The sequence below is a fragment of the Myodes glareolus genome, chromosome 7, assembly GCF_982192425.1.
Source record: "Myodes glareolus chromosome 7, mMyoGla1.1, whole genome shotgun sequence".
NCBI lineage: Eukaryota > Metazoa > Chordata > Mammalia > Rodentia > Cricetidae > Myodes > Myodes glareolus.
In genome coordinates, this window is record NC_142032.1 from 75,963,331 (window position 1) to 75,991,046 (window position 27,716).

General features: G+C 49.1%; 2 protein-coding genes across 3 annotated transcripts; one reads left to right on the forward strand and one right to left on the reverse strand.

Moving 5' to 3' along the window:
* Nucleotides 1-21,774, forward strand: Rusf1 (RUS family member 1). Of its 2 annotated transcripts, XM_048455098.3 has the most exons (13): nt 1-326; nt 548-662; nt 6,114-6,159; nt 7,430-7,462; nt 7,702-7,807; nt 10,054-10,155; nt 16,748-16,818; nt 16,901-17,085; nt 17,167-17,224; nt 18,610-18,680; nt 19,850-19,993; nt 20,094-20,171; nt 20,552-21,774. In XM_048455098.3, exons 1-13 carry the CDS (start codon nt 42-44, stop codon nt 20,647-20,649), a joined length of 1,392 nt encoding a protein of 463 aa, XP_048311055.3. In that variant the 5' UTR covers nt 1-41; the 3' UTR covers nt 20,650-21,774. The 2 variants fall into 2 exon arrangements, with proteins under 2 accessions (XP_048311055.3, XP_087764519.1); XM_087908393.1 differs by lacking the exon at nt 548-662 and having other exon boundaries at nt 191-326.
* Slc5a2 (solute carrier family 5 member 2) lies at nt 20,712-26,755 on the reverse strand. The gene is made up of 14 exons (XM_048455094.3): nt 26,596-26,755; nt 25,999-26,070; nt 25,818-25,922; nt 24,913-25,077; nt 24,537-24,642; nt 23,953-24,033; nt 23,571-23,800; nt 23,095-23,230; nt 22,758-22,865; nt 22,489-22,639; nt 22,203-22,371; nt 21,911-22,126; nt 21,265-21,394; nt 20,712-21,179 (listed from the first exon to the last, which is right to left on the reverse strand). The coding sequence occupies exons 1-14, from the start codon at nt 26,725-26,727 to the stop codon at nt 20,956-20,958; spliced, it is 2,025 nt and encodes a 674-aa protein (XP_048311051.3). The 5' UTR covers nt 26,728-26,755; the 3' UTR covers nt 20,712-20,955.
* Nucleotides 26,756-27,716: the final 961 nt, after the last annotated feature.

Sequence of the window (27,716 nt, forward strand, 5' to 3'; positions counted from 1 at the left end):
TTTTGCCGCGTTGGACTTTTACCGTCCAGCTGAGCCTGGGGATGGCTGACTCTACGAGCTTGCGAATGCAGCTGTGCACGGAACAGTTCGGCTCCCGAGCTCCGCGCGGCTGCCGCGCTGCCGCCGACGGGAGCCTGCAGTGGGACGGGGCTCGGCGCTGGGACTGGCTCTCCCGGGCAGCGAAACCCGGGCAGGACGCGGAAGGCGGGGGACCCTGGGCAGCGCTACCGGCGCTTTCGGGCCTCAGGGCCGTGCTGCTGCCTCAGGGCTTCCCAGATAGCGTCAGTCCGGACTACCTGCCCTACCAGCTGTGGGATTCCGTGCAGGTGCGGCCGACCGGCTGCCGTGGCGGGTGGGGGTGTCGGCAGCTTATAGCTGGGGACCAGGGGAACAGGCCCCTGCGGTCTGCATTTGCACATGGAAGGCTGGCGTGCACCGCAGAGTCCTGACAGTTTTTCAGGTCACATACCACTGGTGAGAGCTGGTATAGTACAGCAGGCTTCCGTGTTCCCGCGACCACCCCTCACTCCGCTTCTTCTCTCTCCAGGCCTTTGCTTCCAGCCTCTCCGGCTCCCTAGCCACCCAGGCAGTGTTGCAGGGCTTAGGGGTAGGCGACGCAAAAGCCTCTGTTTCTGCTGCCACGTCTACCTGGCTCCTGAAAGGTGAGCCAGAGCCCGGGAGCCTTACGTGTTGGTCTCACACACACACACACACACCCGCCTTCTCTGGCCTCTTTTTCCTCCACTGCAAACCCTAGTACTGCCGTTCCGCAGCGTTCTGATCCCCAACAGTGACTCTGGTGTGTGTTTGTGGGTGGTCTGATGTCTGATGAGACTGTACACAGAAGCCACGTATCCCCATGCATGCCTAGAACAGTATTCTGGTTGCCCGTTGCTGGAATATGGTCATCAGTGAATGAACCCAAAAGACGCAACTTGTTACCCTTGCAAACTTCAAAATCTGGATCCCTCATCCTTAAATTAACTTTAAACCTACTTTGTGCGGAATTGCATAAAAATGCAGTTTATTACATAAAGCTGCCAGCTTCTCAGGATGGTGAAAATTAGATACTTCAAGTGGGGAAAAGTGGACGTAGTTGGTCCTAAAGTGGTAAGGTTAAAATGTATTCTGACTCCTCAGGGTAGAAGACAGTGCTGTTAGTAATGATTACGGTAACCATGTGCCGAGAGTATATAGCTTTTTGAGAAAAAAAAAATCATCAAGGAAAAAAAAAAAGATGATTTAGCACCATGCCACCTAGAGACTGAAGCAGAGAAAAGGGGACTCGCCACTTGTCTCATGCTTAGGAGGGCTCAGTCTTCTTGCCTCTGTCCCTGCTCTCCCAATGGTATTTGTAAGGGGAGTTTCCCGCTGAGCTTTGAAGCTGATTTGAAACCTTGATCTGCCTTTTGTGACTGCTACCGTTTAAGTCCCTTACCTTCTGGTTTGAAGTGTGTAAATCTTACCCGAGTGTTTCCTAAAGTTTCAAAGCCTATGCAAAACTTGGTTGTGGGAGGATTCAGAAAACTGAGATGTCCTGTGGCTGGGAATTGCTTTGGCTTTTGTCTCTTTGGGGAGCTTTGGATAAGACGTTTTGTTAGGCTGAAGTGTAAACTTTATAACAATAAAAAAGCCTTCTGCAAAGCTAGTTCAAGGGAAGCTGAGTCCCCTGCAGCCGAAAAGGCAAAAATCATCCTAGAGTAATCCTGTTTCTTCCACGGACCTGCGTGATCCGTGATGCAACCTAGAGGCAGGCGCATCCAGTGGCCTGGCCAGGTCTTTGGAGAGCCTCCCTGGACCCACTAGAGATCCAAAGGCTTCTGTGTATGCCTGACTGCTAGAACTGGGCACACTGTAGCTAGGGGTCACCTCCTGAAAAAGCATTGTTAAGGCAGAAGTGATGGGTGGCGGCTTGTCCTCATTGTCTTTCACAACGGCAGTACTAATACTAGGTGCTGGTCGTGGTCTTCTACGGCAGCCTTCACATTGGCTGATTAGACGTCATAGTAACTGTAGGACGGGTGTTGCTGTTTTCCCCACTTCATAGCCGCAGAAACAGAAGGCTACACATAGGTGAGTTTGAGAGCCTGGATTCAAGCATAGGCGATTTAGCCCTTTACACAGAAATCACACCGTGCTGGACGTCATCTTTCCCATTGCTCTCCTGTTAGCCACATTTCAAAGCTGCAGTTGAAGTTTGGGTCAGTATTTTAGCTGGTATCAGAGTTTAGTGTCATTTCTAAGCATCCCCATTTATTTGTTTGATTGTTTGTTTGTTTGTTTATTATGTATACAATATTCTGTGTGTGTGCCTGCAGGCCAGAAGAGGGCACCAGGCCTCATTACAGATGGTTGTGAGCCACCATGTGGTTGCTGGGAATTGAACTCAGGACCTTTGGAAGAGCAGGCAATGCTCTTAACCACTGAGCCATCTCTCCAGCCCCTAAGCATCCCCTTTTTATCACCAGTACTGTCATACCTGTCTGGTCACTGTGGCTCGTGGGTGTCGCAGCTGAGTGGGACTGTTGGTGACTTTTCTCCCTTGGTACCGCCCATACTTCTTCCAGACACCATGAGAATTAGTCCTTGTATTATCGGCTTATGTGCACTGAACCATCCCTGCCACTCGGGAATAAAGCCAACTTGATCTTTTTGTTATATACCAGTATTCCGCTTATAAGTATTTTATAGAGGACTTTGCATCTGTGTTCATGGGGGAGATTGGCCTGTAGTTACCTTTTTCTGCTGCGTCTGTACTGGTTTTGGTATTGGAGTGACACTGGCTTCTTAGAAGGGGTTTGGAAATGCCCCTTCTGTTTCTGGGTTGTAATACTTCTCCCAATCTTTCACTCTAAGGTTTTGCCCATTCTTGAAGACAGGAGATGTATCTGATAGGTTGGTGGATTTTGTTTCTTAGTCTATTCAGCTAACTTATGTCTTTTGATTAGAGAGTTGAAACTATTAACATTAAAAGTTATTGTTAAACGGTATGTGATGATTGTTGCCATGTTTTTGTTTTTGTTTTCTGTTTGTGGTCATAGTCTTATACTGTTTCAGTAATTATTGCATCATTTGTTTTCTTTTCATAGTCTCAGCTGTGTCGATTCCTCTCTTTGGTCCAAAACATTGCTTCTGGTATTCTCTGTGTGTCTAGTTTAGCGTACATGGGTTCTTTTAGCCTGTTTCTTCATGCTTCAACTATGGCAGACTGTTTGGCTGGGTATAAAAGTCTAGGTTGGCAGTAGTGGAGGGCATTGCCCCAGGCTTTTCTGGTTTCTGAAGTTTCCATTGGGAAATCGGTTGTTATACTGATGGGTTTTCCTGTATACATGACTTGTGGTTTTTCTCTTGATGCTTTCAGTACCTGCCCTCTGTTCTGTATATTAAGTGCTTTAGCTATAGCATGTCCTGGGAGTTTCTTCTCTAGTCTTGTCTCTTTGGTGTTCTCTGTGCTCCTAGTATCTGTATTGGTTTATCTTTCCTTTTATTAGGGAATTTTTCTTCTATGATCTTGTTGAAGACCTAGTTTATGCCATTGACCTGGGATTCTTGTGTATTTGTTCCTATAATTCAAAGATCTGGCCTCTTGATGGTGTCTCACAGTTCTTCCATGTTCCTTTTATATGCTCTTATTTTTTTAAATATTTATTTATTTATTATATATACAATATGCTGTCTGTGTGTATGTCTGCAAACCAGAAGAGGGCACCAGACCCCATTACAGATGGTTGTGAGCCACCATGTGGTTGCTGGGAATTGAACTCAGGACCTTTGGAAGAGCAGGCAATGCTCTTATATACTCTTATTTTTTATTTTTTGCATCCTTTGCTTGTGTGATCTCATTCCTCTACTCCATCTTCAGACCTTCTACTTGATCCATTATACTTACAAGGCTTCCCTCCTGAGCTTTCTAATTAGGCTATTGAGTTTTTCAGTTCCATCTTAATTTCAGCTTGAGTTCTCTTCAATATTTATGACTTTTCACTGAATTAATATTTCAGATACTGAATTGTCTCCATTAGTGTTTCCTTGGACATCATTCAGGCATTTATTGTTCTCCTCTTTAGGCGACTGAGCTGTTCTTTGAGTCTTTCTTAAGCTCCTTGAATTCTTTTCTAAAGTTTGTGGTTCTTTTGTATTTGTGCTCTGGGTTCGTGTAGTTCTCGTTGGAGAATATTTCTGGAGAACTACTGGATTTGAGTGAGGACGTACTCTGTAGACCTTTTATTTTGCTATGCTTTCATAGTGTGGCCTGAACATGTGGATTTCTTTCTTTGGTTGTGTGTCTGATGCCTGGGCCTTCGGTTGAGCTGGCCCAGGAGCTTCATGCCTGAACCGGCGGATGAGCTGCTGGATTACAGCTGGACCTTCAGGTGTGGAGATGTTGTGGAGGTTGATGAGATCAGGGAACCTGAAAGGTGCTGCCTCTCACTGCACATCCAGATGCAGCCTACAAGTGTGGCAATAGTGCTGGAATGGTTTGGGGTCAGAAACCCGTCAGGCAAAGGCAGTTTGCGAGCTGTGTATCACATTCTTAACTGCCACTCCTTTGCAGGGATTTTATAGTAGATCCACATATAATTTGTGGATAGGTGATTACTAATTCATCATTAGCCTGAGAAATGTCTAAATCTTCAACTCTGCTAATTATAAGACCAAGAAGAGGAAGTGAGAATTAAGATTCCTATTCTGGTAGATAGTATTGACTTTCAGATCATAGGTAGGACATTATGTCATTATTTTACTGTAGTGCCAGTCTCCAGACTGTGATGAGGGCCCTAGAGGCTGCTTTTATTGATCCACAGACCTCCCCTTGCTTCTGTCACATGGCCCAAGTTGGATATATGCTCTGTTGATGTAAGTAAGCAACTAAAAGGAAGAAATGGAGTCTGTCCCAGTGACTCCCTCTGAGTCAGTAATAGTAATCTTGCCATATTCAGAATTAAAAATTAATATAATACAAAAATCTCAAACATAAAAATTTTGTTTATAATATAATTTTTTACTTGAAAGAAGAAGCTCAAGTGATTTTTAGAAAGTAGGATGCCTCTCAAGTTGCTTGGGTGAGTATTCCAGGACCAGGCAAGGGACAGAAATGAAGCAGAGCAGACGGCATAGGAAAGTGTCATGCACATAATATCTTTTGAAAGGCTGTAGTAGTGAGGGAAGGGCGACCCCATACCCCTCAAGTCCAGGGTTCAGCGTGTGTAGTAGAAGGCACACAAGCATGAGGCTCTGCAAGGACTGAATGTTCTTATTAGTAAAGAAAGGGGAAGTTCTGCCTACAGTTTAATATGGCGGAAAATTCCCAACTGACTTTCTTACAGCCTTCCCTTTGCATTCTCCGTTTAAGGGTCTGTGCCCTCAAACCCAAACAAGATGGAGTCTTCCACCTCTTTAGCCTGTCCTTCCCAGCGCCACCCTGGGAGTCCCTGGGAGGTTGCCTGGTTCTAAAACATTACTTCCTGGTAATCCTGCTGCTCCACCTAATGGAAGCTGTCTCCACATAGGGACGGCTGAATTAGCAGATGTTTGCTCTGGGTCAGACAGCCTTACCTTTGGCAAAACTTCTCAGCTCTACCATTTTGCTATAGGAACAGCAGTGCACCAGACAAGATTTTGAGTAGTTGTGCCAAATAGACATGTATTTTTCATCCCTACCGTTGTGGAGCTTCCTGAGAGGCGTGCTGTGCTGTGTGCAATAATTAATTAGTCTTTCATGCAAGATTATAGTGCTAAGCGTCTGTCTCTGTTATCCTGTCATTTTCACTGTCTAATGTGCCACTGAGTAGCTCTACCAAGGTTTTATGAGTCCCCTTTACACATCTGTGTCATCTTAGTGTTTTGCTGTTATTAGCACCATTGCAGGCTGAGGCTGCAACTCACTTTATAGGGTGCCTGTCTAGCAATGCTGCAAGCAGTATTTCTTGTCTACTCTATATGTGGGCACATAGTTCACATGTACAAATCGAAAAGCTGCTGACCTTAGCGCACCCCTCAGAGTTTGTCCCAAGGGCAGTGTGGCTGGAAGTGAATCAGCCACTTCAGCGCCAGTGTCTGTCTTGCCCTGCAGCTCCTTTCTTGTCCTTACGACACCTTCTTCTCACCCCCAGATTCCACGGGCATGCTGGGCCGCATCGTCTTTGCCTGGTGGAAGGGGTAAGTGTGTCTCTCTTCCCAGTCAGCTGGCTCTGGTAGTACTTCCCAGTGGCACTGGTAATAATACAAGCCTTTGCCTGTTGGAGAAAGTTCAATGGAAAAAAGATTCTCTGCAAAGTGCTCACCATTTTGTGTCCCACTTGCATTTTGAAGCATCCCCAACCCCTGAAAGCACTGGGGAGGACTGAACATTTTGGAGATGTGAGTCTGGGAATGTAGCTCAGATGCGAGCCTTTGCCCCTGCCGTGGGCAAGAGCCTGGATTCAGTTCCCCCAAATTGAATGGAAATAGGAGAGATAGAAATGTCCTAGGCCTGGATATTGGCACCCAGCCATCTGTCTTGGTCTTCCTTCCCACCCACCTATTGTTTTGCGAGCCAAGAGAACCTGGGCTAGCTATCCATAACCTGCAGTTATACCAGATGTGGTGTGAAGAGTCCCAGGTATGTGGACTTTGCCCTACTTTACCTTTGAAGGAGCAAGGAGAAAAGGAGAAGAGGAGGGTGACCCAGGAATAGCCTCTTCAAAGGTTGCCCAGAGAGCGGGAGGACAGCCAGGAAACAGGATTATTTCCTTGCCATCAGAAAGGGAGAGATAGGCAGTGGTCACAGATGGGTGGTCCTCCCAGCTAAGGGTCATACTTCAGGCAGCAGTGATGGTGGGAATAAAACACCAGTCAGAAGCAGGTACAGAATTACCTTTCCAAAGGGCTTCCTGGGGAGAGCCAGCTTCCTGCCTTGCAGGAGAAGACCAGTTAGGAAGGATATAACGTCCTACCAAGAACAGTGTGGTGGTGCCCCAATAGAAGGGAACAGGCCTTCCCTTCCAAACCCAGAGAGAAGCCAGTTGAGGAGAGATGGCAGTCATGCACGTATAGTGTGACAAGGGGAGCCCAAATGGAACACCTTCAAATCATCCAGACAGAGATCTGACTTTCATGGATTTTCCAAGGAGTAGCAGCAAGTTTCACACCATGTGACTGAATTTGCCCAGTCTGTTGCTCAGGGGAACGGAGCCATCACTAGATAGGGCCTGGGCTTATCCTGCAGCTGAGCTGGGAAGGGCTGCGAGGCTTTACCAGCTGCTATCACAGAGCTGCAGCAGGGCGTGGCTGATACCTGGGATCTGACAGTGCCAGGGCCACAGCTGTCTGGTTGAAAGTGTATTTCCTTCCCCAGTCCTTTAGACCTCACGGTGATGTAGTGCAATTCCCTTACAGCCCACAGCATTTCCCTTTGTTCTAAACTGTAACAACCTCTTATCCCCAACAGGAGCAAATTGGACTGTAACGCAAAGCAGTGGAGGTGAGAAGAGGTGGGGGAGAGGATGGGGGGAGTCGCTTGTAAACTGGGTGGTGGTGACGCACGCCTTTAATCCCAGCACTCAGGGAGGCAGGGGCAGGTGGATCTCTGTGAGTTGGTGGCCAGCCTGGTCTACAGAGTGAGTTCCAGGACAGCCAGAGATAAACAGAGAAATCCTGTCTTGAAAAAGTAGCAAACAAAAGTCTCTTGTTTATGACGTCTAACCTCTGGTCCTTCTCTAGGCTCTTTGCTGATGTTCTCAACGATATAGCGATGTTCCTGGAGATTATGGCTCCCATGTACCCAATCTTTTTCACCATGACTGTCAGTATCAGCAACCTAGCCAAGGTACCCACGTCTGGGGCACTTCTATACCTGGGGTACCATCCTTATTGATGCTGTGCATGGCTTACCTGGGCCCTGTACTGAAGGCACTTCTGAAAAGGGGACAAAGTTCATGTGTTTCTACTCAGACACAGACAGGCTTTCTGATCCTCCTTTGACAGGGTAGTCCTTGTACCTCAGCCAGCGAGTGCAAGGCCGTGTTGGGAGCACCACACTGGTGAGGTGGCCTGAGCTGAGAGCTGGAGGGAGTCCCACCCCAGTGTCTGGGGGCTAGTAGCTTCCTTGCCACTTTTCATCCTTCAGTAAAACATTTTTTTCCATGCCTACTGCATGAGTGACAGACCACTGACTCTCCCATCTTTAAAGGAAATGATACATAATTACACAAATATTTATGGAATTGCAGTTCTGGGCATACCAGATGGGAAATGGTCTGGGGATACAGAAAGGCCCTGCCTAGGCTGAGTCTTGAAGAAGAAGAGGGGTTTACGGTGAAGGGAAGGTGTTCTAGGAGCAAGAAGTCACACACATGACAATCCACAGGTCACAGCACAGCATCAGGTTCAGATGGAAAGGCGGCAGGGCCGCTGACGCACTTGCAAGCTTCCCTCTGTGATAGGGGTTCTCTGGCCCTCACAGCTCCTTCTGTTGAGGAAACAGAGGCCCACTACGGTCAGGCACGTAGAACACAGTAAAACTTCACGACTCAGACCTGGACCCATCTCAAGGACCAGTCTGTTCAACACCACACCCAAGCAGGCAGTTTGGGTGTTTGGACTTAAGCAGTCTTTTTGTTTAAGGACAAGCAGTAAATTCTGCTCACACCGTGTCCTTCACCCCTGCTTTTGTTAACAAGGCAGGAAACACTGCTGTAGCCGTGGACCAACGGATGTGACTTCTGCCATGTCTTTGATATTCTGCACTCCACTGCTTCCAAGGCCTGTGTGACTATCAAATACTGCATGAGAGCAAGGCCTGCTCTTTCCCCTTGAGATTACTCTTGATAGAGTTTTGGTCTCTGTGACCAGCACTCCATCCACAGCCACAGCAGCCAGAGGTGGCTACCATCCGTAGTTCTTCCCAGCGGTCACCTTCTACTCAGTTCTTGGGAGGTTTCTTCCCACTTCCCTCCACCCATCCCTGTCTCCCTGTCAGCACCCCTGCTGGAGAAGCCATTCTTTCCTAGGTAGTATGAGCCCTCTTCAGTCCTTAACAAAGTCCAATACTCTTTTGAAAGTGGAAATCATTGGGCCAACAAGATGGTAGCACCAAGCCTGCCAACCTGAATTCAATCCCTGGGATCAGCATGGTGGAAAGAAAGCCAAGGTCTCTTACAAATCTCCTCCAACCTCCATGCATGCATCATCACACGCATGCACACACATACAATAAGTAAATATTTTTTTAATTAAAAAATAGTAAAGGTGGAAATCAGTGGGGTTACTTATCTAACCCATTGTTCTTTGGGAACCTTAAAGATTTCCAAGGCTCTACTTGGACCAGACTGTTCCCTGCCAGCTCCTCCAGCCTCATTTTGTACCATTTTTCTCTTGATTTGAACAAATTAGTTCTTCTGTTTTTATAGCTATACAGGAGCTTCATCAAGAAGCCGTGTCTGTTTTTTAGCACAACATTCTGTCTGTCATCTACAAGAGGCTTGATGAGCAAAGTCACCAAGCTAGTGACTCCAGTTAATGGACTTGGCTATCTACAGATCTCAGGAGAGGTGTGAGTGCCTTCTGGAGTAAGTTTAGATTGGCCTGAAGGGCTAAATAGGATTAAACTGGCGCAGAGAGAAGAAAGGACTTTAGGTTGCAGCTACAGTAGAAAAAAAAAAAAAGGAGATGGGAGGTGTGGCTTAAAGGAGACAGTCTGCGGAGTCACACCTGTGACTCTAGCGTGCTGGAGCCTGGGCTAGGACTATTGCAAGTTCTGGGGCAGCCTAGGTTACGTGACAAGACCCCAACTCAAAGGGTAAAAAAAAAAAATTGGGGAGGATAGGAAGTCGGAATTCCCTCCAGTCAGGGCCCCAGGGTGACATTGGCAGGCAAGGATTTTGTTTTTCTCATGGAACAAGATAGGATAGGGAGTATGTACCTAAAGACATGGAGTTTGCTGGAGGGAGGGGCCACCAGAGACCAGCCGTTCTCTGGTTGGCTTGAGTTATTTATGTGCTCATCCACAGAAGGGTCCGTGTTTCTACAGCACGTGGCAGCTCTGACCTTCACGCTTCTCTTTTTTCCACCCAGTGCATTGTGGGTGTGGCTGGCGGGGCCACTCGAGCTGCACTGACCATGCACCAGGCCCGAAGAAACAACATGGCTGATGTGTCAGCTAAGGACAGCAGCCAGGTGAGCATCAAGCACTGGGGAGATAGTGATGTTAAAGGAGCAGCAGGCCGCATTCTGCTGCCCTGCTCCCAGCTAGTTTACACCCGAAATAATTACACAGAAACTGTATTCTTTTAAACACTGCCTGGCCCATTGTCTCCAGCCCCTTATTGGCTAACTCTCACATATTCAACCCATTTCTAATATTCTGTATGTCACCTGGCAGCTTCATGGTGGGCGGCTCTCTCTTACCCTGCTTTCTTCCTCCCAGAATTCAGTTCTGTCTACCCTGCCTACCTATGTTCTGACCTATCAGGCCAAGCATTAATTAACCAATGAAAGCAACAGATAGATCGAAGACCCTCCTACATCACAGTGAGGTGGGGAAGGGGCCAAAATAGGCCACAGTTTGGAAATATGGAAAGAGGCCTGTGAGTGCCCCTGCTGTGACCCAGGGTGTGGGGGCAGATCTGACATCACAGTTCAGAGACAAGTTCAAGCTGAGTTCAGCCCCTGCTCCTGGCCTGTGTGGCCAAGAATGAACCTTTGCCCTCTGTAGGCTGCATCCCCATCCTGGGAGCTAGATGTGCTGAGCACAGTTGGCAAGTTGAGGTGTACTCAGCATGCGAGGTTGCTATGGCCACCAGCTGGAGGCCTCCACTCAGTAGTTTGGAAGGCCCTTTTGGCCCAGCACCTCCCCCTGACTTGGGGAGTCTGGAGCAGAACGGGGCTGGGAGGGACAGCCCTAAGACCTAGGTCTGTGCTAAGCGTTTGCTAAGGCTTTCTCATTTAACTCACACCCGCCCTGTAGAGTCAACGCTGTTAGGGTCCCTGCTTCCCGGATGAGGAGTGTAAGGCTGGGCCAGGTCCCAGAAACTTGAAGTGATGTTTTTATTGTTCTTTGTTTAGCTCCTCTTGTAGTTGTTGGATCGGTTTAGAAACCGATTCTGTCCAGTCCTACTAGCCTGATCTTACTTTGTTTGCTCCTAATCCTTAACTAATATTTGTAAAGCATCAATCACAGGTCAGGTGTGTCCTCTCCGTGAACTCAGTCCAGTCTTCACAGTGTTATTGGACCTATTGTGACCATTTCACAGATAGGAAACTAAAGCACAGGAAGTCCACAGTCCGTCTAGATCCCCTTGGGCAAGCAAGCCCTCTTCACAGGCAACAGAACTAGATCAAGTAAAATCCAGGCCCTTCTCTGCAGCATCTCCCTGTCCCCCCAGTCCTGCCTCAGCTTCCTCAGTGAGGGAGAAGGGCATCACCAGGGCACCGTAGACCATGCACTCAGGCCTGTAGCTGGCCCTGCTTTCTGCTCGTTTCCCAGGAAAGTGGGGTGCCCTTTTCGAGGTTCTTAGTCTCAATAAAAGAATTTAGAAGCAGACTCAGTGTCTGTGAGGGGCGCAGGGAAGAAACTACTAAAATAGTCACTTTATTATTTTTATTATTAGGTTTTTATTATAGATAAGAGAGAGGAAATATCCAGAGACATCTGGAAGAATCCATAACAGAAAGAAAGGAAGTGAACTGGGCATGGCCAGGACTACTTGCATGAGAGGAGAGAGAGACATCAGGAAAGAATAGTGGAGATAGCAAGAGACGGTAAGGTAGCAAGAGGGGAAATAGTGAGGACAGCAAGAGTGGGGAAGACAGGGTATAAAGAAAGGGGCCAACATGCTAGTGTGGGGGGCTTTGAAGTGTGTAACAAATGCTTGTGAGTAGGGACCAAGGAACCTGCAGGTCAGCATGGACCTGATATGAAATCCACAGGTGCATGTCAGTGGAGAGCCGCCATATTGCTTTCTGCCAGAGGCATGGGAAACGACTCCTTTTGGGGGACAGAAAACCTGTTTCACAAGTTCCTGAGGCGTGATTGCTTTTCTTTTAATACTAGAAGTCCTTCCATATTCAGCTTGTGCTCATTTCTGGACATATGGACTAACTTTCAGAGGAAGCTCAGGAATAATTAAGAGAGGTTAGGTGGAAATCCCAGCAGACTCTGGAGGAGAGATGGGGAAAAGATAAAGGCCCTTTAAGTTAGACGTGAGCTAGAAGTAGCTTACTAAAGGAAGATTCACTCCCAAGAACAGCAGTGGCTAACAAGCTACGGAAAGACTCCAGAGAGCGTCCAGCCGTACAGTGGTCTTTATAGCCCCTCCTGTTGTGTTCTGCAGGCTGTGTTTCGCATAGGCTCTGCTAGATGAACCAGGATAAGGAAGCGCACAGTTGTCAACACAAAAACCACAGCTGTCATCTTAAAGGAAATAAGAGATAGTTTATTCTGGAGCCATTTTGAGTAATCATTGCCCAGGAGCACAGAATTAGTTTGCTCCAAATTCTGTGTTCGAACATGGAAACAGTTTCATTACGTTTTTTATAGTTTCACAGAAGAAAGAAAGACACAAATCAAGGGAAGTTTAGAATACATTGGTGGGTGCACCAAAGGGGCTTAGCACCTGCTATGAAGTGGGGCGGGGAGTTGGTGACTTTGTAAGTCACCATAAGACAACAGATATTCACAAGAGGACATAGAGGTAGATGTGGCCGACTGCTGTCTGGGAGTCTCCAGAGATACTTCTAGCTTTTGTTGGAGGTGTATGATTGAAAAGAAGCATGAATAGTAATTATTCTTGAGGGTCCAGGCACTTCCCCGCCAGAGGCGCTATAGACATTGGAGTGTATGGAAGCTTTCTTTACTCCTATAGGGCTTTAGACCATTTCCCTTGACTTTTACACATTAAAACCAACTATAGGAAGGTATTAAAGTTTAAGATTTATCTTTTGGTCAGAGGCACTACTTGTGTTTATCAGTGGTTGGGGTCTGGACTGAGGGTTTCCAGATTCTTGGCTTCTCAGCCCAAGAACTGGAAATAAGAGCCCACAGAAATGTGCACAAGAAGCAAGATAATATTATTTGGAGTTAAGCTACATAGGGATTAAAATGGGATACCCTGTCAAGATTGACAGCTGGCCGTATGAATGAAAATACTCAAGAACCCTGGGCTACAGCCTGGTGTCTTTTTTATGGGGCCTGAGGAAATGAGGAGCTGGTTAATAACAGGCATAGTTTGGGTTGTTCAATATTTTGATAAATAGATTAGGTTACTTAATTATTTCTCTTCTGTGTATACCCTCTTCCCATATGCTTCTAATTTTAGTCATATGCAAACTCAATTATGTAGACATTCGATGCTAAATAGGGAACTCTCCCTGAAAGGTTACTAGGGGACACAGTTTTGCCCTACTGTGTATATACCCCAAGCCAGTGCAGGCCAGGTTGGCCTTTCTGTTCTTTATACCTTGATGTATAGGGAATACAGTGTTTGGAGGTGTGTGTGTGTGTGTGTGTGTGTGTGTGTGCGTGCGCGCACATGCGCACACACACATAGTACATGTAGACAAAGGAGCCCAGCTGCTCAGTGTATTGTAACATGATACAGATGTGCATAAACCAAAACCAAGTGGGGGCCCAGAGTCCTAAAGTATCTCTTGTGCTTGCCCACCTGGCTAGAGCCCCTGAAATAAAGTAGAATGTCCCCTGGTGCCACTCTGGGTCTGAGACCAATCTCCATGTCTAGCTACCCAAGCATCCCTGAGGATAAGCCCCCAAGTGTAGCCCCCAAAGAATTAGAAATACTGTTTCGTGCTCCCCTCCCCAGTACACCTCTTCCTCCCTCTATCATGGGTGCAGATCCCCACTGCCAGCATCTCTGACGTGTTTCCTGAACTGAGGTTGAACATGGTCTCCTAAGATGCTCTAAAAAGTAAACAAAAATGAAGAAAAGCGAAGAACAAGCAGGCTCAAAGCTCTTTTGTTTTAAATCACTGTACAGATTAAAAGCACAAAGTGGGTGTGGTTTTCTGTTTGGGTTTTACCTCTAGAATCGTTTCACTTGGAGATAAATGTTTTCCTGTTACGGAGAAGCCATCTAAGAGGTGAATCAGTAGATATCCAGTGTTGCCTTAGCTACAGAGACTTAAGTTTCCCGAGCAGCTTAGTCAGGACCCACAGGCCACCATATCTCCCACTCAGTTCTAGAGCTCATCTTTCCTGGTGCACTCTTTAGTCCTGACTCCATTGAAGTAGAACCCAGACTGCAAACCCTTGTCCCCAATAAGAATCGTCACTATGGAGAAACAGCATGTAAGCTGGGAGGCCCCGGCAGGTACCAGCATTCCAAGCCATAAGCAGTAAGATCCTACAGGGAGTGGCATCAGCATTCACTTTATCATACAATGGTGGGGACACCCTGGAAACATTATACCCCTTCTTGGTAAAGGACTACCTGGATAGAGACCTGAGGGTGGGGAGTGAAAGGAAGAGAAACCAGGGAGATAGACATCACTAAAGCAGGGTATAGGAGAGTTTGGGATCCCCACTCTTGTTAACTTTCAGGCCTTGGAGGGTGATGGGGGGACCCAGGTAGATGGAGCTAAGAGTTTCAAGGGACCATCTGAGTGTGACTTGATTATAAACAGCACATAAAGTTAAAAAAATACACAATGTCTCCATCAGACTGATATAATCCATCACATTATATCAAGATTATAATAGCTGGGCAGTAGTGGGCACACACCTTTAATCCCAGCACTTGGAAGGCAGAGGCAAGAGGATCTTTGAGTTCAAGGCCAGCCTGGTCTACAGAGAGAGTTCCAGGGCAACCAGGGATACACAGAGAAACCCTGGCCCCCAAAAAACAAAACCAAAGAAAACAAACCCAAAAAAGATTATAATAAACATAACCCATTTCTGCCACAAAAATGTAGAGATCTAATTCTAAACCTGTTTACCAATAAGATAGAGGTATTTGATATGGTCTCAGTCTGATTTTGTAGATCTTATAAAGCAAAAGAGACATCATCAGAACTGTAAGGGATATACAGACAGCTTTTTGTTTAAATGTAGTTGTTGAAAGAGCTGATCCTGATTTTAAGCCTCAGCACCCTTTTGTGGTTCTTTTCTCTTGCCTGGGTCCCACCTGACTGAACCCTTGGGGTCAGGTACACAGTTCATAGCAGCCTCTGTGCCCAGAGCTGCTTCTCTTGGTCAGTGGGTCTGGAGGATACAAAGGATGAGAGGAACAAAAGGGATGTAGAGAAGATCGGGGTCTGCGGATGGATGCGGGCAGAGTGGATTGCCAGGGTCTCTGGGGACACTGCGGGTGGGTGTGCCTCCTGGCCTTCTTCTCTTGCCTATGTGATTGGCTGTCACTGTGCCTTCACACATCCTGCAGCCCCATCACTCACCTTGGAAAGGCATGTCCACTAGGAAGTGGGGGCTGGCTCTGCCATCACAGCCCTCCAGCCCTTACAGGTTTGTGGGCACACCAGGGATGTGGGCACCGAGCCTCAAGGTCTGAGACAGAATAGAAGAGAAAGCCTGGGGACCAAGTGCTTCAAAAGGAACCTTGGACAATATGGAGCTGATTTTTTTAGGGGACTCCCTTGGAATCCTTCCTAGTTACCACATCTTACAGGGGAAGCTAATGTTCCCTGTGAGGGTTCTAAATCTCATTAATGAAAGAGTTTAGAACCAGACTGAGAAGGAAGCTCAAGGATGATTTTCTTAGAGCTTAGGAGAAAAACAGTGCAAGTTAAATGAAAAATCCCAGCAGCCTCCAGGAAGGAAGAAGGAGAAAAAGCCACAACTTTTAAGTTAGACATGGAGTAGGAAGAGATTATTTAAAGAATGGAAGTAGTCTGGTGAGCTGAGGAAAGAGTCCACAAAGCATCCAGCAAGCTGCATGTTCTTTCATGAACACGCAGCCCCCTCCCCACTGTCAGCTGATGCCAAGAAAAGAAGGGTGCGAGTCTTCCTGAAAACCTGGCTCCTCTCACACGTGTGTCTTGCGATAGCTCCTCTCGGGTCCTGCGTCCACATGCTCACACAGTGCCGTTGTCCTTACGTGACTGCTGGAACTGACCTTCTCTGCCAACAAATGCAGAGGCCTGTCTGCTCCTGAGCTCCTCAGCACCTTCATCCTCATTTACTACTTCATATGCGGCCTTCATTCCCTCAGTCTACCTCCTTGCCAGGAAAGCTGAGAGCAAAAAGAGTTCTTGAGCCTCAGGGGCCCCATGTGCCAAGACTAGCTTTTCCCAGAACCCCAGTAGTTAGGATCCCAATTCATACTCTTGAATAATGCACTGGGGCAAGCAGCAGGGCTCTTTCCCCCTGGGATGTCTTTATCCGGCTCTGGTAACCTTGGTCCACAAGCCAAAGTCAAAGCCCGTTCCTGCTTTCCTGGGCTTCCTTGTTGCCGGTATAGAATACCAAGCAATAAGAGGGTCCACCTTTCCCAACACACTGGAAAACTGGTCGTGCACAGCCAGGAGTGCCCAGTATAGGGATTCAGGAGACTCTTGGACACAGCAGAGATGTGTTCCATGGGTGTTCTGAGGGCACTGTGTCTATTGAGCAGAGAAATCTCCAGCATTTTTTAAATAGCAGCTCTCTCACCACAATACAAAAACTGTAATTGGCCCTCCTGTTAAGGTAGGGAGCCCTGGTTGGTTCTGAAGCACTAAGGATTATAATAAAAAGCACCCAGGGCCATTTCCTCTGCCTTGAAGGAAGCCCGCTAATGCTCAACTCCTCTGCATTTTCCAGGAGACAGTGGTGAACCTAGCCGGGCTCCTCGTCAGCCTTCTGATGCTTCCACTGGTATCAGACTGTCCGAGGTAAGCAGGAGTGAGGCCAGGGCAAAGACGCCCACCTCCACCTCTTCCTGTATATACTGGCCGCCTTCCTCTCTTGCCCCAGCCTCGGCTTTGGATGTTTCATCCTCCTGACTGCTCTCCACATCTACGCCAACTACCGGGCAGTCCGAGCCCTCGTCCTGGAGACTTTGAATGAAAGCCGGCTCCAGCTGGTCCTAAAGCACTTCCTTCAGAGGGGAGAAGTACTTGAGCCTGCTTCAGCCAATCAGATGGAGCCATTGTGGACAGGTCAGCTAACCCTTTGGTCTCATGCCCCTGCCTCCCGGCCTTCCCCCCTTGCCTGAGCATTCTGACTACAGCTTCCTACAGGTTTCTGGCCATCCCTGTCTCTGTCCCTGGGTGTTCCGTTACACCACTTGGTCTCCAGGTGAGTGGCCCGGTGTCCCCTGCCTCACTGCTGCATCCCACAGTCCTCATGTGGCCCCTGTTTTCAGTTACATGCTGATCTTTGATCAGGTTTTATTTATCATGTTCTAGGTGTCTTATTGTCATGTATGTATGGACCTACAGATCTGCCGAGCACTTGAGGGAAGCAGGGAGTAGAACAGAGTAGATATGTTTAGCAACTAGAGGGTAGTTATTTAGAACTACCCTCTAAATAACTTCACATAGCCTTAGACAAACGCAGCCCTCAGCCTCGCCTTATGAGTGGTGCTGAGTGCAGAGATTAAGGGCCATCCAAGGTACAGAGAATAAACGGAGGATGTAGAGCCATTCTTACAAGTCCCTTACCCCATCCCCTGCAAGGCTCCTGAAGCACCGTGGAATAGGGGGCAGGAGTGTGTGAGAGCTGGAGGACAGGATAAGAGCTCTGAAATACCATTTTCTACACTGGGTAGAGTTACTGTTTTGCTATCATAAACACCATGACCAAAAGCAACTTCAGAAGAAAAGGGTTCATTTGGCTTATACTTCCAGGTCACAGTCTGTCATCAAGGGAAGTCAGGACAGAACCAAGACAGAAGCCATGCTGTTTACCAGCTCACTTGCTGGCTCATGCTCAGCTCATTTTTTTTATGCAGACCTGGCCTGCTTGTGTAAGGATGGGGTCACCCATAGTGGGCTGGTCCTTCCCAAATCAATCATCAATCAAGACGGCATCTCACAGACATACCTAAAGGCCAGCCTGGTCAGAGCAGATCATTAGTTGAGGTTCCTTGTCTGGTAACTCTAGATTGTGTCGAGTTGCCACAAACTAAGCACTACACAGGACACCATGCGGTCATTAACTCACAGCTGAAGTTACTGGCACTAAGCCCACAAAAGCTGGCTCTACCAGGCAGCCAAGGAAAAGACTGTTAGCTATTAATGCGTTCTGTGAGAGGGGAAATCAGTCTTTAGTTGTGTCTCCACTGCTGAGCCCACCAGGCTTCAACCATAGCTCCAAGTCCATGGTCATAAAGAAGGACCTGGCTTAACCTCAGTGGGCACGAAACAAAATAAATAGACAGCAAATCTGAGAGAGAGGTTTGTGGGGAGAAGGAAGGTGGGGAGGGAAGGGGGAGGGTTTGAGTGATCAGTGTGCGTGATGTGCATATGCAAAGCTAAATAATTTCAGCTAAAGCGATGCTTATAGAAGAAGGGTGGTGCGTAGGAGAATGGAGGGGTGGGGTTGGGGGTGAAGCAGCAGCTAGGAAAAACGAGTGAGCAGCGAGCAGAAGGGCAATGGCAAGCGGACAGTGTAACCACCAGTTTGACAAGTGGGTCCTCCTGCCTTGCTCCCCCGCCCCAGTGCACGCTTCTCTCCGTCAGTGTCTCTGAGCTGAAGCAGCTGGTTGACGGGCACCAGGAACCATACCTCCTTCACTGGAACCAGTCACACAGTGAGTGCGCTACGCTCCCCGAGTTCACTTAATTTTTCTGACTCCAGGCCTTCAATCTCTGGACAGTTTGTAGTCCGCCTAGTGCCCTAGAAAGTGCTCTAGACTAAAAGTTTGATGCATTCAAATTAATAGCTTCATGTCTAATGAATTCACTATATGCCTATATAACAGCTATTCTCAACCTGCGGGTCATGACCCCCTTTCACATGGGGTAGCATATCAGATAGCCTGCATATCTGATATTTACATTACAATTCACAACTGGCAAAATTACAGTTATGAAGTAACAACAAAAATAATTTTATGGTTGGGGGTCACCATGACATTAAGACCTGTATTAAAGGGTTGCAGCATTGGGAGATTGAGAACCAGTGATCTATACATGAAGCCACAGAAGTTACCTTAGTACTTGTGGCATTTTCCCAAGGATTGCATGGGGTGATTACGTGTCGGGGTTCAGCCCCAACATAAATTATCTCTCGGACCAGTGTAGAGGTGGGAATAATTGAGGCACAGTTCACACAGCAGTATCAGGAGGGAGTCCCAGGGTTCATTCAAATCCTGAAGATCATCTGTGTTTATTCTCCTAACAGCTTTTATATCAAAGGGTAAACTGAAGGGGAGGTTCATTAGCATTCTGTTTCCGGGTAGCGGGATTTAGGTCACCTTAGCAGCTATGGCTGCTCTGTCACATAAACTGAATCAATACCTCTTCCCTGGCGGTCTCCACAAAGAAGGAGCAAAGAGACATTAGCATATCCTGACCCTTTGTTTAGGATGGTGTCAATTTGTCTGGAAATACCAGGTGACCCCCCTTCTGTGTGGCCAGGTACAAACTGGCCGCCATACAATGTAGAAATATGGGCCTGTATAATATGGCCCTACAAATTATGTAAATAGTAATTTGTACATTGTAACATATTGAAATAAGACTGTGGCCCGTTGGACTCTGGAGGTCACTTTGTCTCTTACCCTGAGTTCTTTGTTAGGAAACAAGTCTTTACGATTTCTGATGGTTTGTGGTGTGTGAAGGCACCAAGTGAACCAGGGAAGAGTGGGGACCCCATGCCTGGCGGTGACCCCAGCACTGAGTGACTCAGAAAGGTGAATGGGAGCCACTGGAGAAATAGTTCTTTTCTGATCTTTTTCTATCCCTTGGGGCTCTGCAGACCAGGTCCAGGTCGCTCTCAGCCAAGTGGCTGGCCCTGAGGCTATCTTGAGGGCTGCCACTCACGGGCTGGTTCTCGGAGCCCTGCAGGAAGATGGACCCCTTCCAAAAGAGCTGGCAGAGCTAAGGGAGCAGGCTCGGGCTGGTAAGAGCTTCGTGGTCTAGGGCTGACGACCACAGGGGTGAGAAGGGATGGGCGTCTCTCTTGACAAGGATATGAGAATTTCCGCTTTCACACCCACCAGGTCCTAAGAAAGAAAACTGGGTTCTCGTCAGGGAGACACATCAAGTGTTGGACACGCTGTTCCCAAAGTTCTTGAAAGGTAACCTCAGCTCTGGGCTTCTTCTGCCTTGGGCCCTGCCTGGGAGGTAAAGGGCTGATTTTTCTGTGATCTTTGGTCTTAGTCTGTCCCCTCCCTACAGGATTGCTGTGTAGAATGGTCTCTGAAGCTCTTCCAATATTGATAGCCTATAAACCAAGTTGGTCTTAAAGCATTTACTTCATTCTGCCCGTTTTCCATGTGCTATGGCAAAGCTCTAACTACGCAAAGAAAATTTAACCTCATTTTCTGCCATAGATAATTCCAACCAAAGAGCCCAACTAGTGCCAAAGGCTGCACAAGTCTGTGTTTCTGTGCCCACAACCTGTCCTAGGTTCAGCCCAGAGCCTCCTTCCTGGCCTCACCCTGTGACTTCTTCGTAGGACTGCAGGCTGCTGGCTGGAAGACCGAGAAGCACCATCTAGAAGTGGATGAGTGGAGGGCCACATGGCCCCTGTCTCCAGAAAAGAAGGTCTTATGAGCAGCCCGGCTGGAGACCTAGAGCCCAGGACAGGAGCCTGGAGCAAGGACACTTCAGCCACAGCAGGATAAAGGGCAACTTTATTTTTGCATAGGCAAACTGCTATGACCAGTTGGCCACTATCTTGTGGGGAGTGACAACCAATCAAATGGACTGGACCCCAGGCAAAGAGGAGGGAACCAGTTCCTTCCTACCACATTCTTGCCCTTTTTCCTTTTATGGGACCCACTACAGGATCCCCACCCTCATTTTCTGTGAGACTCAGGCATATCCTGGTTGCAGTCATGGTATTAAACAAATTTGACTTTATGCATAAAAGCCCCAGAGGAACACAGCCACGGTCATCATGAGCAGGGCATTGAGGTTGACTACACGGGCCCAGCCAGGGTTCTCAGTGATGTCCTCTAGCTGCCTGGTTGTCGCAGCCACCTCCTCACTAGTGGGTGGAGGACCACTTGACCCACTCCTGCTCATTCCACAGAACCAGAGCAGGCACCGATGGAACCAGCTCGGTGCTGGGGCCTGGACGTCTGGAAGAAATGGGGAGGCTACAGTTAGTCTGGAGGGAGTTAGCTTCCCTAGTTAACCCAGGACACTTGCTGGGGCGTGCCTCACCTTCGATCTCCACTGCATGTTCCTGGCAGCTGTTCTGCACAGGGGGCGGGGTTGGGATTTCTAACTCATCAGCATCTAGGTCCTCCCGTTCCTCCTTGCTGTGCCGGAGACTGAAAACCAGGCGGTGAAGCTGGGAAGTTAGGGAGAAGGGACAGGTGGGAGCTTTGCTCTCCGCCCCAGGTCTACACTGGCGTACCCACGTTGTCACTGCCTCCCTAGCCCCGACCCTGGCCTGCACACTCGTCTAGGCTCAACTCACTCAAGACTCCTCTTTCTGGGATAACCTTTGCCTTCACTGAACCCCAAGCTCTTCATCTAAGTGTTAAAGTCATTGGCCCTGCCCCCATGTCTCACCCCAAATTTTATGCCTACACCCAGAACTGTAGTTCTTCAGACTGGTCTTAGAGTTCTGATCACAGTGTGTTCCCATTGTCATTTGCTCTGCTTCTCCAAAATGTCACATAAGTAAATGTGCTTGCCCTGAAAATAAAGCTTCACACTGAACTCCCAGCTTCTCCTACCAACACTCAGTATGGAATTTCTCTGTGGGCGTTTCTTGAAGCAAACTGGCTAAAGGGGTGGCAATGGTTCTTCCATCCCATGCAGGTCATGTGTGGTCTCCCAGTTCCCCCAGAGCAGCACTTACGTGCTTCTGTGGGATGGGCGCACTGCACAGGGAGACCACAAGTGTCAGGAGGCCGGAGCAGACGAAGAGGACGATGGCAAAGTAGAGGTAGTGCACCCCGCAGAGGAGCGCTGGGCATGCTGAGGGTCGCACGCAGCTGCCCGAGCCGAAGACGAACTCGGGTATGAGCCGTGCCAGGCCCATCAGCAGGCCCCCGATCAGTCCCCAGAAAGCACCCTGCGGGAGAAACAGCATTAGCCTACCCTGGGTACCCAAGCCTCACCCAGAGCCCACACGCACACGCCCTACTCACCTTCTCGTTAACACGGGGCACAAAGAGGGCAAGCACAAAGACTGCGGACACTGGGGGCGCCAGGTAGCTGGAGACAGACTGCATGTAGTCGAAGAGCTGCCCACCCTGTGCCGCCTGCACTACAGGTAGCCACGCCACCGACACCGCCACAATGAATACCACCCAAAGCCTGCGGTTGAAGGCAGTCAGGTTTTACCGAGGCCCCACCTTCCCCATCAGCCTGCTGGTGTTCCGTGCCCACACCCCAGGTTCATTTGTGGGGCAGGGGTTGGGACCCAGGCCGTACCTTCCAACTATCAGCAGCTCCCTGTCGCCTGCACGAGGCCGCAGGCGGGTGTAGATATCCATAGTAAAGAGCGTGCTGCTGCTGTTAAAGATGGAAGCTAGAGAAGACATGAGGGCAGCCAGCATGACGGCCAGCATGAGTCCACGCAGACCTGTGGCCAACAAGAGCGGTCAGGCCAGAGCCATTGGTGTGTTCAAGAAGGTGAAGGATTGGCAAGAGGTGGCAGTCCCCACAGGCTCGGCCAAAGGCAGCCCACTTCCGGCTCTCACCATTGGGCATGAGCTTCACAACAAGCTGTGGGTAGGCGATGTTAGAGCAGCCCACCTCAGTGCCGCACACCCGTTTACACACCTCGGGTACCACACATGCAACTTCATCTGCAAGAGAAGCCATAGGCGGCTAGGAAAGACTGACGGAAATGGGGATCCCTGGAGTCTAGCGTGGACTGGAGATCCTAGAGATGGTGGTCCTGGTGGGAAGCAGGGTGTGATACCAGTTCCCAAGTCTTAGGACAGTATAAAAGACAGGCACGTGGATCCCTGCACAAGAAGGTAGGCTGCTGAATGGGGCATAGTCCCATTGAGGCTGGTGTGATGCAAGCATTACCTGGGTAAAGAATGCGACTGATCATGCCCGGCATGACCATAAGGAACATGGGCATCAGCTTCAGGTAGCCACACAAGATGCATCCGGCTTTGATGTGAGTCAAGTTCTTCCCAGCCAGGCAGCGCTGCACTATGACCTGTGATGTGGGGGTGTTCAATTCTGGGTCATCCCTGGACCTCACCCCCACAGGCCGAGCCTCCACTCTTCGTGGCCTCTTAACACTAGCCTTCACCCCTACTCTAATTCATATCCAACCCCTAACTCGACAGAGTCCCAATGACATCTCCATCTTCAGATCCTGCCAGTGGATTCTGACTTCTTTTAGGTCCACCATGGCATGATTCCATCAGCTCAGGCCTGCCTTCAACCCAACTCCGAAGGGTGGTGTCAGACCCACCTACCAGTCAGCACAGGGCATTTAAAGTTCTGTCCCAGGCATGTGCACATACACCACTCCAAACCCCGGCCTCCCTCACCTGGTCACTGCACCAATACCAGCCTGAGACTATGGTAAGCCCCAGGAGCAAGGCAGGCCACGGCAGATCTCCTGTCACCGGGTCACGCAGTAGGTGATAGGAATCAGGCCTTGGTTGGTAGCAGGTGCTGGAGATGTTGCCAATAGCTGGATCCTTGGACACCGTCAGTGAAGTCACTGCTCCCAGGTATTTGTCGAAGAGACCCGAGTAACCGCCCACTTCGTGGAAAGCTGTGCAGGCAAGGTTGTCAGGGGATGTTGCCCAAGTGTTAAAGCCCTCCTTAGGACCCACATGGCAGAGACAAGCAAGGTTCCAGCCCCTAGGTTAAAAGCATTGTGACAGCACAGATCCATGCCCTGTCCCCGTTAGGTAAACCCCGTACCGTAACCAGTGAGGATGAAGGCCCCAGCAAGAATGACAAAGGTCTGCACGGTGTCTGTGTACATCAGTGCTGCCAGCCCTCCTGCAACGACCCCAAGTCAGTGGGAGACAGCACAGCTGCCAGACCCTGGCACCCATGTTTTACGACAAGTACCCGTTCCAGAGAACAAGTTTTATAAAAACGATGCTAGGCTTGTGCACTAGAGTGCCAGGAAGCAGAGTTTTTTAGGCCACCGATGCTTTCTTGGCCAGGAATCCATGCTGTGCAAGATTCCCACCATACACTCCTAGGCCCATTTTCTCAGCTGGATAGTGTGGCAGGGGGATTCCTCTAGACTCAACCCTTGGTTGCATCCTATCCTGCAGCAGCCTCCAAGCCCACTTTGGCACCACTCCACCCAATTCTGTGTGTGACCTAGGATCCTGGAAACTGCACTGGATTTACCCAAAGGTCTTGGAGACTGACCAAGTCAACTCTTCAGACATCCAAGAAGGGCAGGAGCTTCTAAACCATCTTCAAGCCAGCTTTCTCTCACCACCCCCAAGCTCCCCGCCCCCCAAGGCCATCCCGGTGCAGCCAGTCACCTGTCACGGTATAAATCATGGTGATGCCCAAGAGTGCAATGACAGAAGCATAGAGGTTCCAGCCCAGGGCCTGTTGTATGAATACCGCCCCGGAGAACATGTCCACCTTCCAGGAGAGAACAAACGCACAGATCAGAAGCAAAGGTCCACCTCCAGCCGCTGAAACCATCCATCCAATGTGGCCACACCTCAAAAGTCCACTCACTGTTCAAGGACCTAGTCTTCCCGGGTCCTAATCACTGTGCCCACAGCTTTTCAGACCCGCTCTTTCCAGTCCACCCCACCATCCCCCACCCCATGATTCTTTGGGGTCCCGCCCCCTCCAAAATTCCCAGAAGACCTCCTTTGGGTGGTTCTGCCCGCCGTGCATGCGCACCGAGATCTTGGTGAAGATGTACAAAAAAAGTGAGAGCACCGACAGGTAGAGGCGAATACGGTGTCCGCCAAAGCGCTTGCGCAGGTACTGAGGCATCGTGATCACGCCTGCCGTCAGGTACACAGGCACGAAGAGCCAGCCGAGTAGCAACACCACAAAGAGCGCCTGTGGGAACAAGTGACAGCCCAACGTGACTGTCTTAGCATCTCAAGCGGGTCTGTACTAGCCCTCACACCCAGGACCCAGAAGACACCAACGGAAGAGCCTGGGCCCTGAGCGGGAAGGGAACAGAACCTTGAAATCTTCCTGGCACCTTCATTAGAGCCCGTTTTGCCCTTGCAGGACATCACCTCTAAGCAGTGTCCCCCAAGGAGATCTTTATGGCCCCTCCCTACCTCTCTAGCAAATGAACCTGTGCACACTGGCTCTTCATACTGACCTCAGCATCTGCGGGGCTCCTCCCCTCCTCCACCTACCCAAGAATTTTATCCAAGAAGGCTCAAACTCTCATCTCTCCAACTCTCCCAGGTGAGCCCAGTCCCAGGACTTGATCTCCATGTTTTTGCCAAAGACTTCAAGTCTAGAGATGCTCAGAGACCACCGCATCAAAAAAACATCCGGACAGGTACTTCTCCCACTGTGAGCTGCCTGCCCCACTTCAGAGTGGCGTACATAGGTCAAGGACCACCAAGGACAGATGCTGGTGTGTACAGGAAGTCAGGAGCAGGACCTACCTGTACCCCACTGCCTGTAAGCTAGCATGTGAGCCTCGCTCCCAGCCCAACCTCACCCCACAACTGGGCTGTTCCAGCTTGTTCATATCCCCACACCAGGAGCATCCCCACGGGATGATCTTTCCAGAATTTTCCACCGGGGTGGGGTTATTATAGAAAAGAAGCGCTCACATTCCACTCAAATCCAGCCACAGCCAAGCCGCTTGCCGCGCCAGTCCCTGCCAGGCCCACGAAATGACCACTGCCAATGTTGCTGGCGAACAGAGAGGCTCCAACCTGGACGGCCAAAAATGAGGGTGAGCTAGGCTGCTCCTCTAGGGTCCCTCCCATCCCATGGCCCAGCCCCTCTCACCGGCCACCACACCATGCTTCGTCCTGCCAGGAAGTAGCCACCAACCGTGCCTCTGTTGGTTCTGAACATAGACTGGGAAACAGAAGTGGGGGGGGCGCTGGGATTGGGGCCCATCTTTGGCCTTCATTAGCTTCCTCAACACATTCCTCAGTCTTGTTCCAGGCTGAAGATTAACCAGCACTAGACTCCCCCGATTGCTTGTCCCCTTACCCCCAACCTCCTCCCAGGCTCTCGGAACAACCCAGGTCCTAATCCTAGAGCAACAACTCTTGGAGCCTAAATATGGTTGAATTCAGCCTGACTTACCCGGTGGCTTCAGACATGGGGCCACAGCCATAATGCAGACAAGGAAACAGAGACCTCATTTAGAATGCTTCTCTTAATGAAAACCCACCGGTACCCCCACCCTCTTTTGCACAGTACAGAACGTATGAAGACAAAGAGTTAAAGATTTGGTTACCTATTAGACCTGTGTGCCTCCCTCAGATACCTCCCTCAAATAGAGCACCCTTCTCCCACCTCTCTCTGAGGTCTCCCTTAATCTTTACCCTCAAGCCCCAGAAGCAATTCCCTATCCAAACTCCCTCAGCTTCTCACCCACAAGCCAACACCAATGACCAGCAGGAAATACACAGCAATGACCAGGATGTCAGCAGCATTGTCAATTAGGACCCTCTGCTCCCCAAGTTCAGAGCCGTCCTTCATATGTTTCTCCATTCTCTCCAGCATCTGCCCCTCAAAGGGCTAGTCCCTGGATTCTCCCAGGGGAAGGATTAATGGTTACCTCAGGAGCACTGAGCCGACAAGTCCCCCAGGTCTCAACCTCTTCCCCAGCTTTATTTAGCTGAATCAGGTTCTATCAAGGCCGAAGGCTGGTCCTGGGGCGCTGGACCCTTCTGAGTTCAGGAGTGTGTCTCTCTGGGTTTAGGCTGCATCCTATACCCAGTGTTCCAGGTAAAGTCACTTCCTGCGTTCTCTGAAAATATATCCTCTCCCTTCAATGTAGGGAGACTGGCTTAGCCAGCCTCTAGGTTCTAACCCAATGCGGGCAGGGTTGCTGCTCTACCCAGAAGTCCTTCATAGCTCCCCATGACAGTCAGTAAGGAGTACATGCACCCCAGATTGACTGCCTAGGCTTGCTGGACCCTGACATCTGCCATACAAAACCTAGAATGAAATCACATTGCCCTCACTGCTCACCTGCCCTTCTCAACCCAAATATTTTCTAGTTTCTTTATGATCTACTCCAGAAATTTTTTAAATTTTACTTTTAAAAAATTTCTGTGCAATACATTGTGGACATGTTCATTTCCCTTCCACGGCTCTTCACAGATCCCCCCCCTCCCTAATCAATTTCATATTCTTTTCTCTCTCAAAGGAAGAAAGGGAGGAAGAAAGGAAGGAAGGAAAGAAAGAAGGAAGGAAGGAAGGAAGGAAGGAAGGAAGGAAGGAAGGGAAAAACCAAAAACAAAACAGAAAAAGAAAAGAAAACATGGAGGCTGTTTTGTGCTGAGCATGAGACCTGCCCTGGGGTGTAGCTAATATACCCAGTGTCTCTCCATTGAGAAGACCGATTTCCCTCTCTCGGTAGCTATCAATAGCAAATCGCTTCTTGGTGCCCACTCCCCTGCTCCGTGCTGGGATTCTGTCTAGTTTGAACTTGTGCCGGTCTTGCACATGCTGCCACAGTCTGTGAGTTCAGATCCACAGCAGCCCTC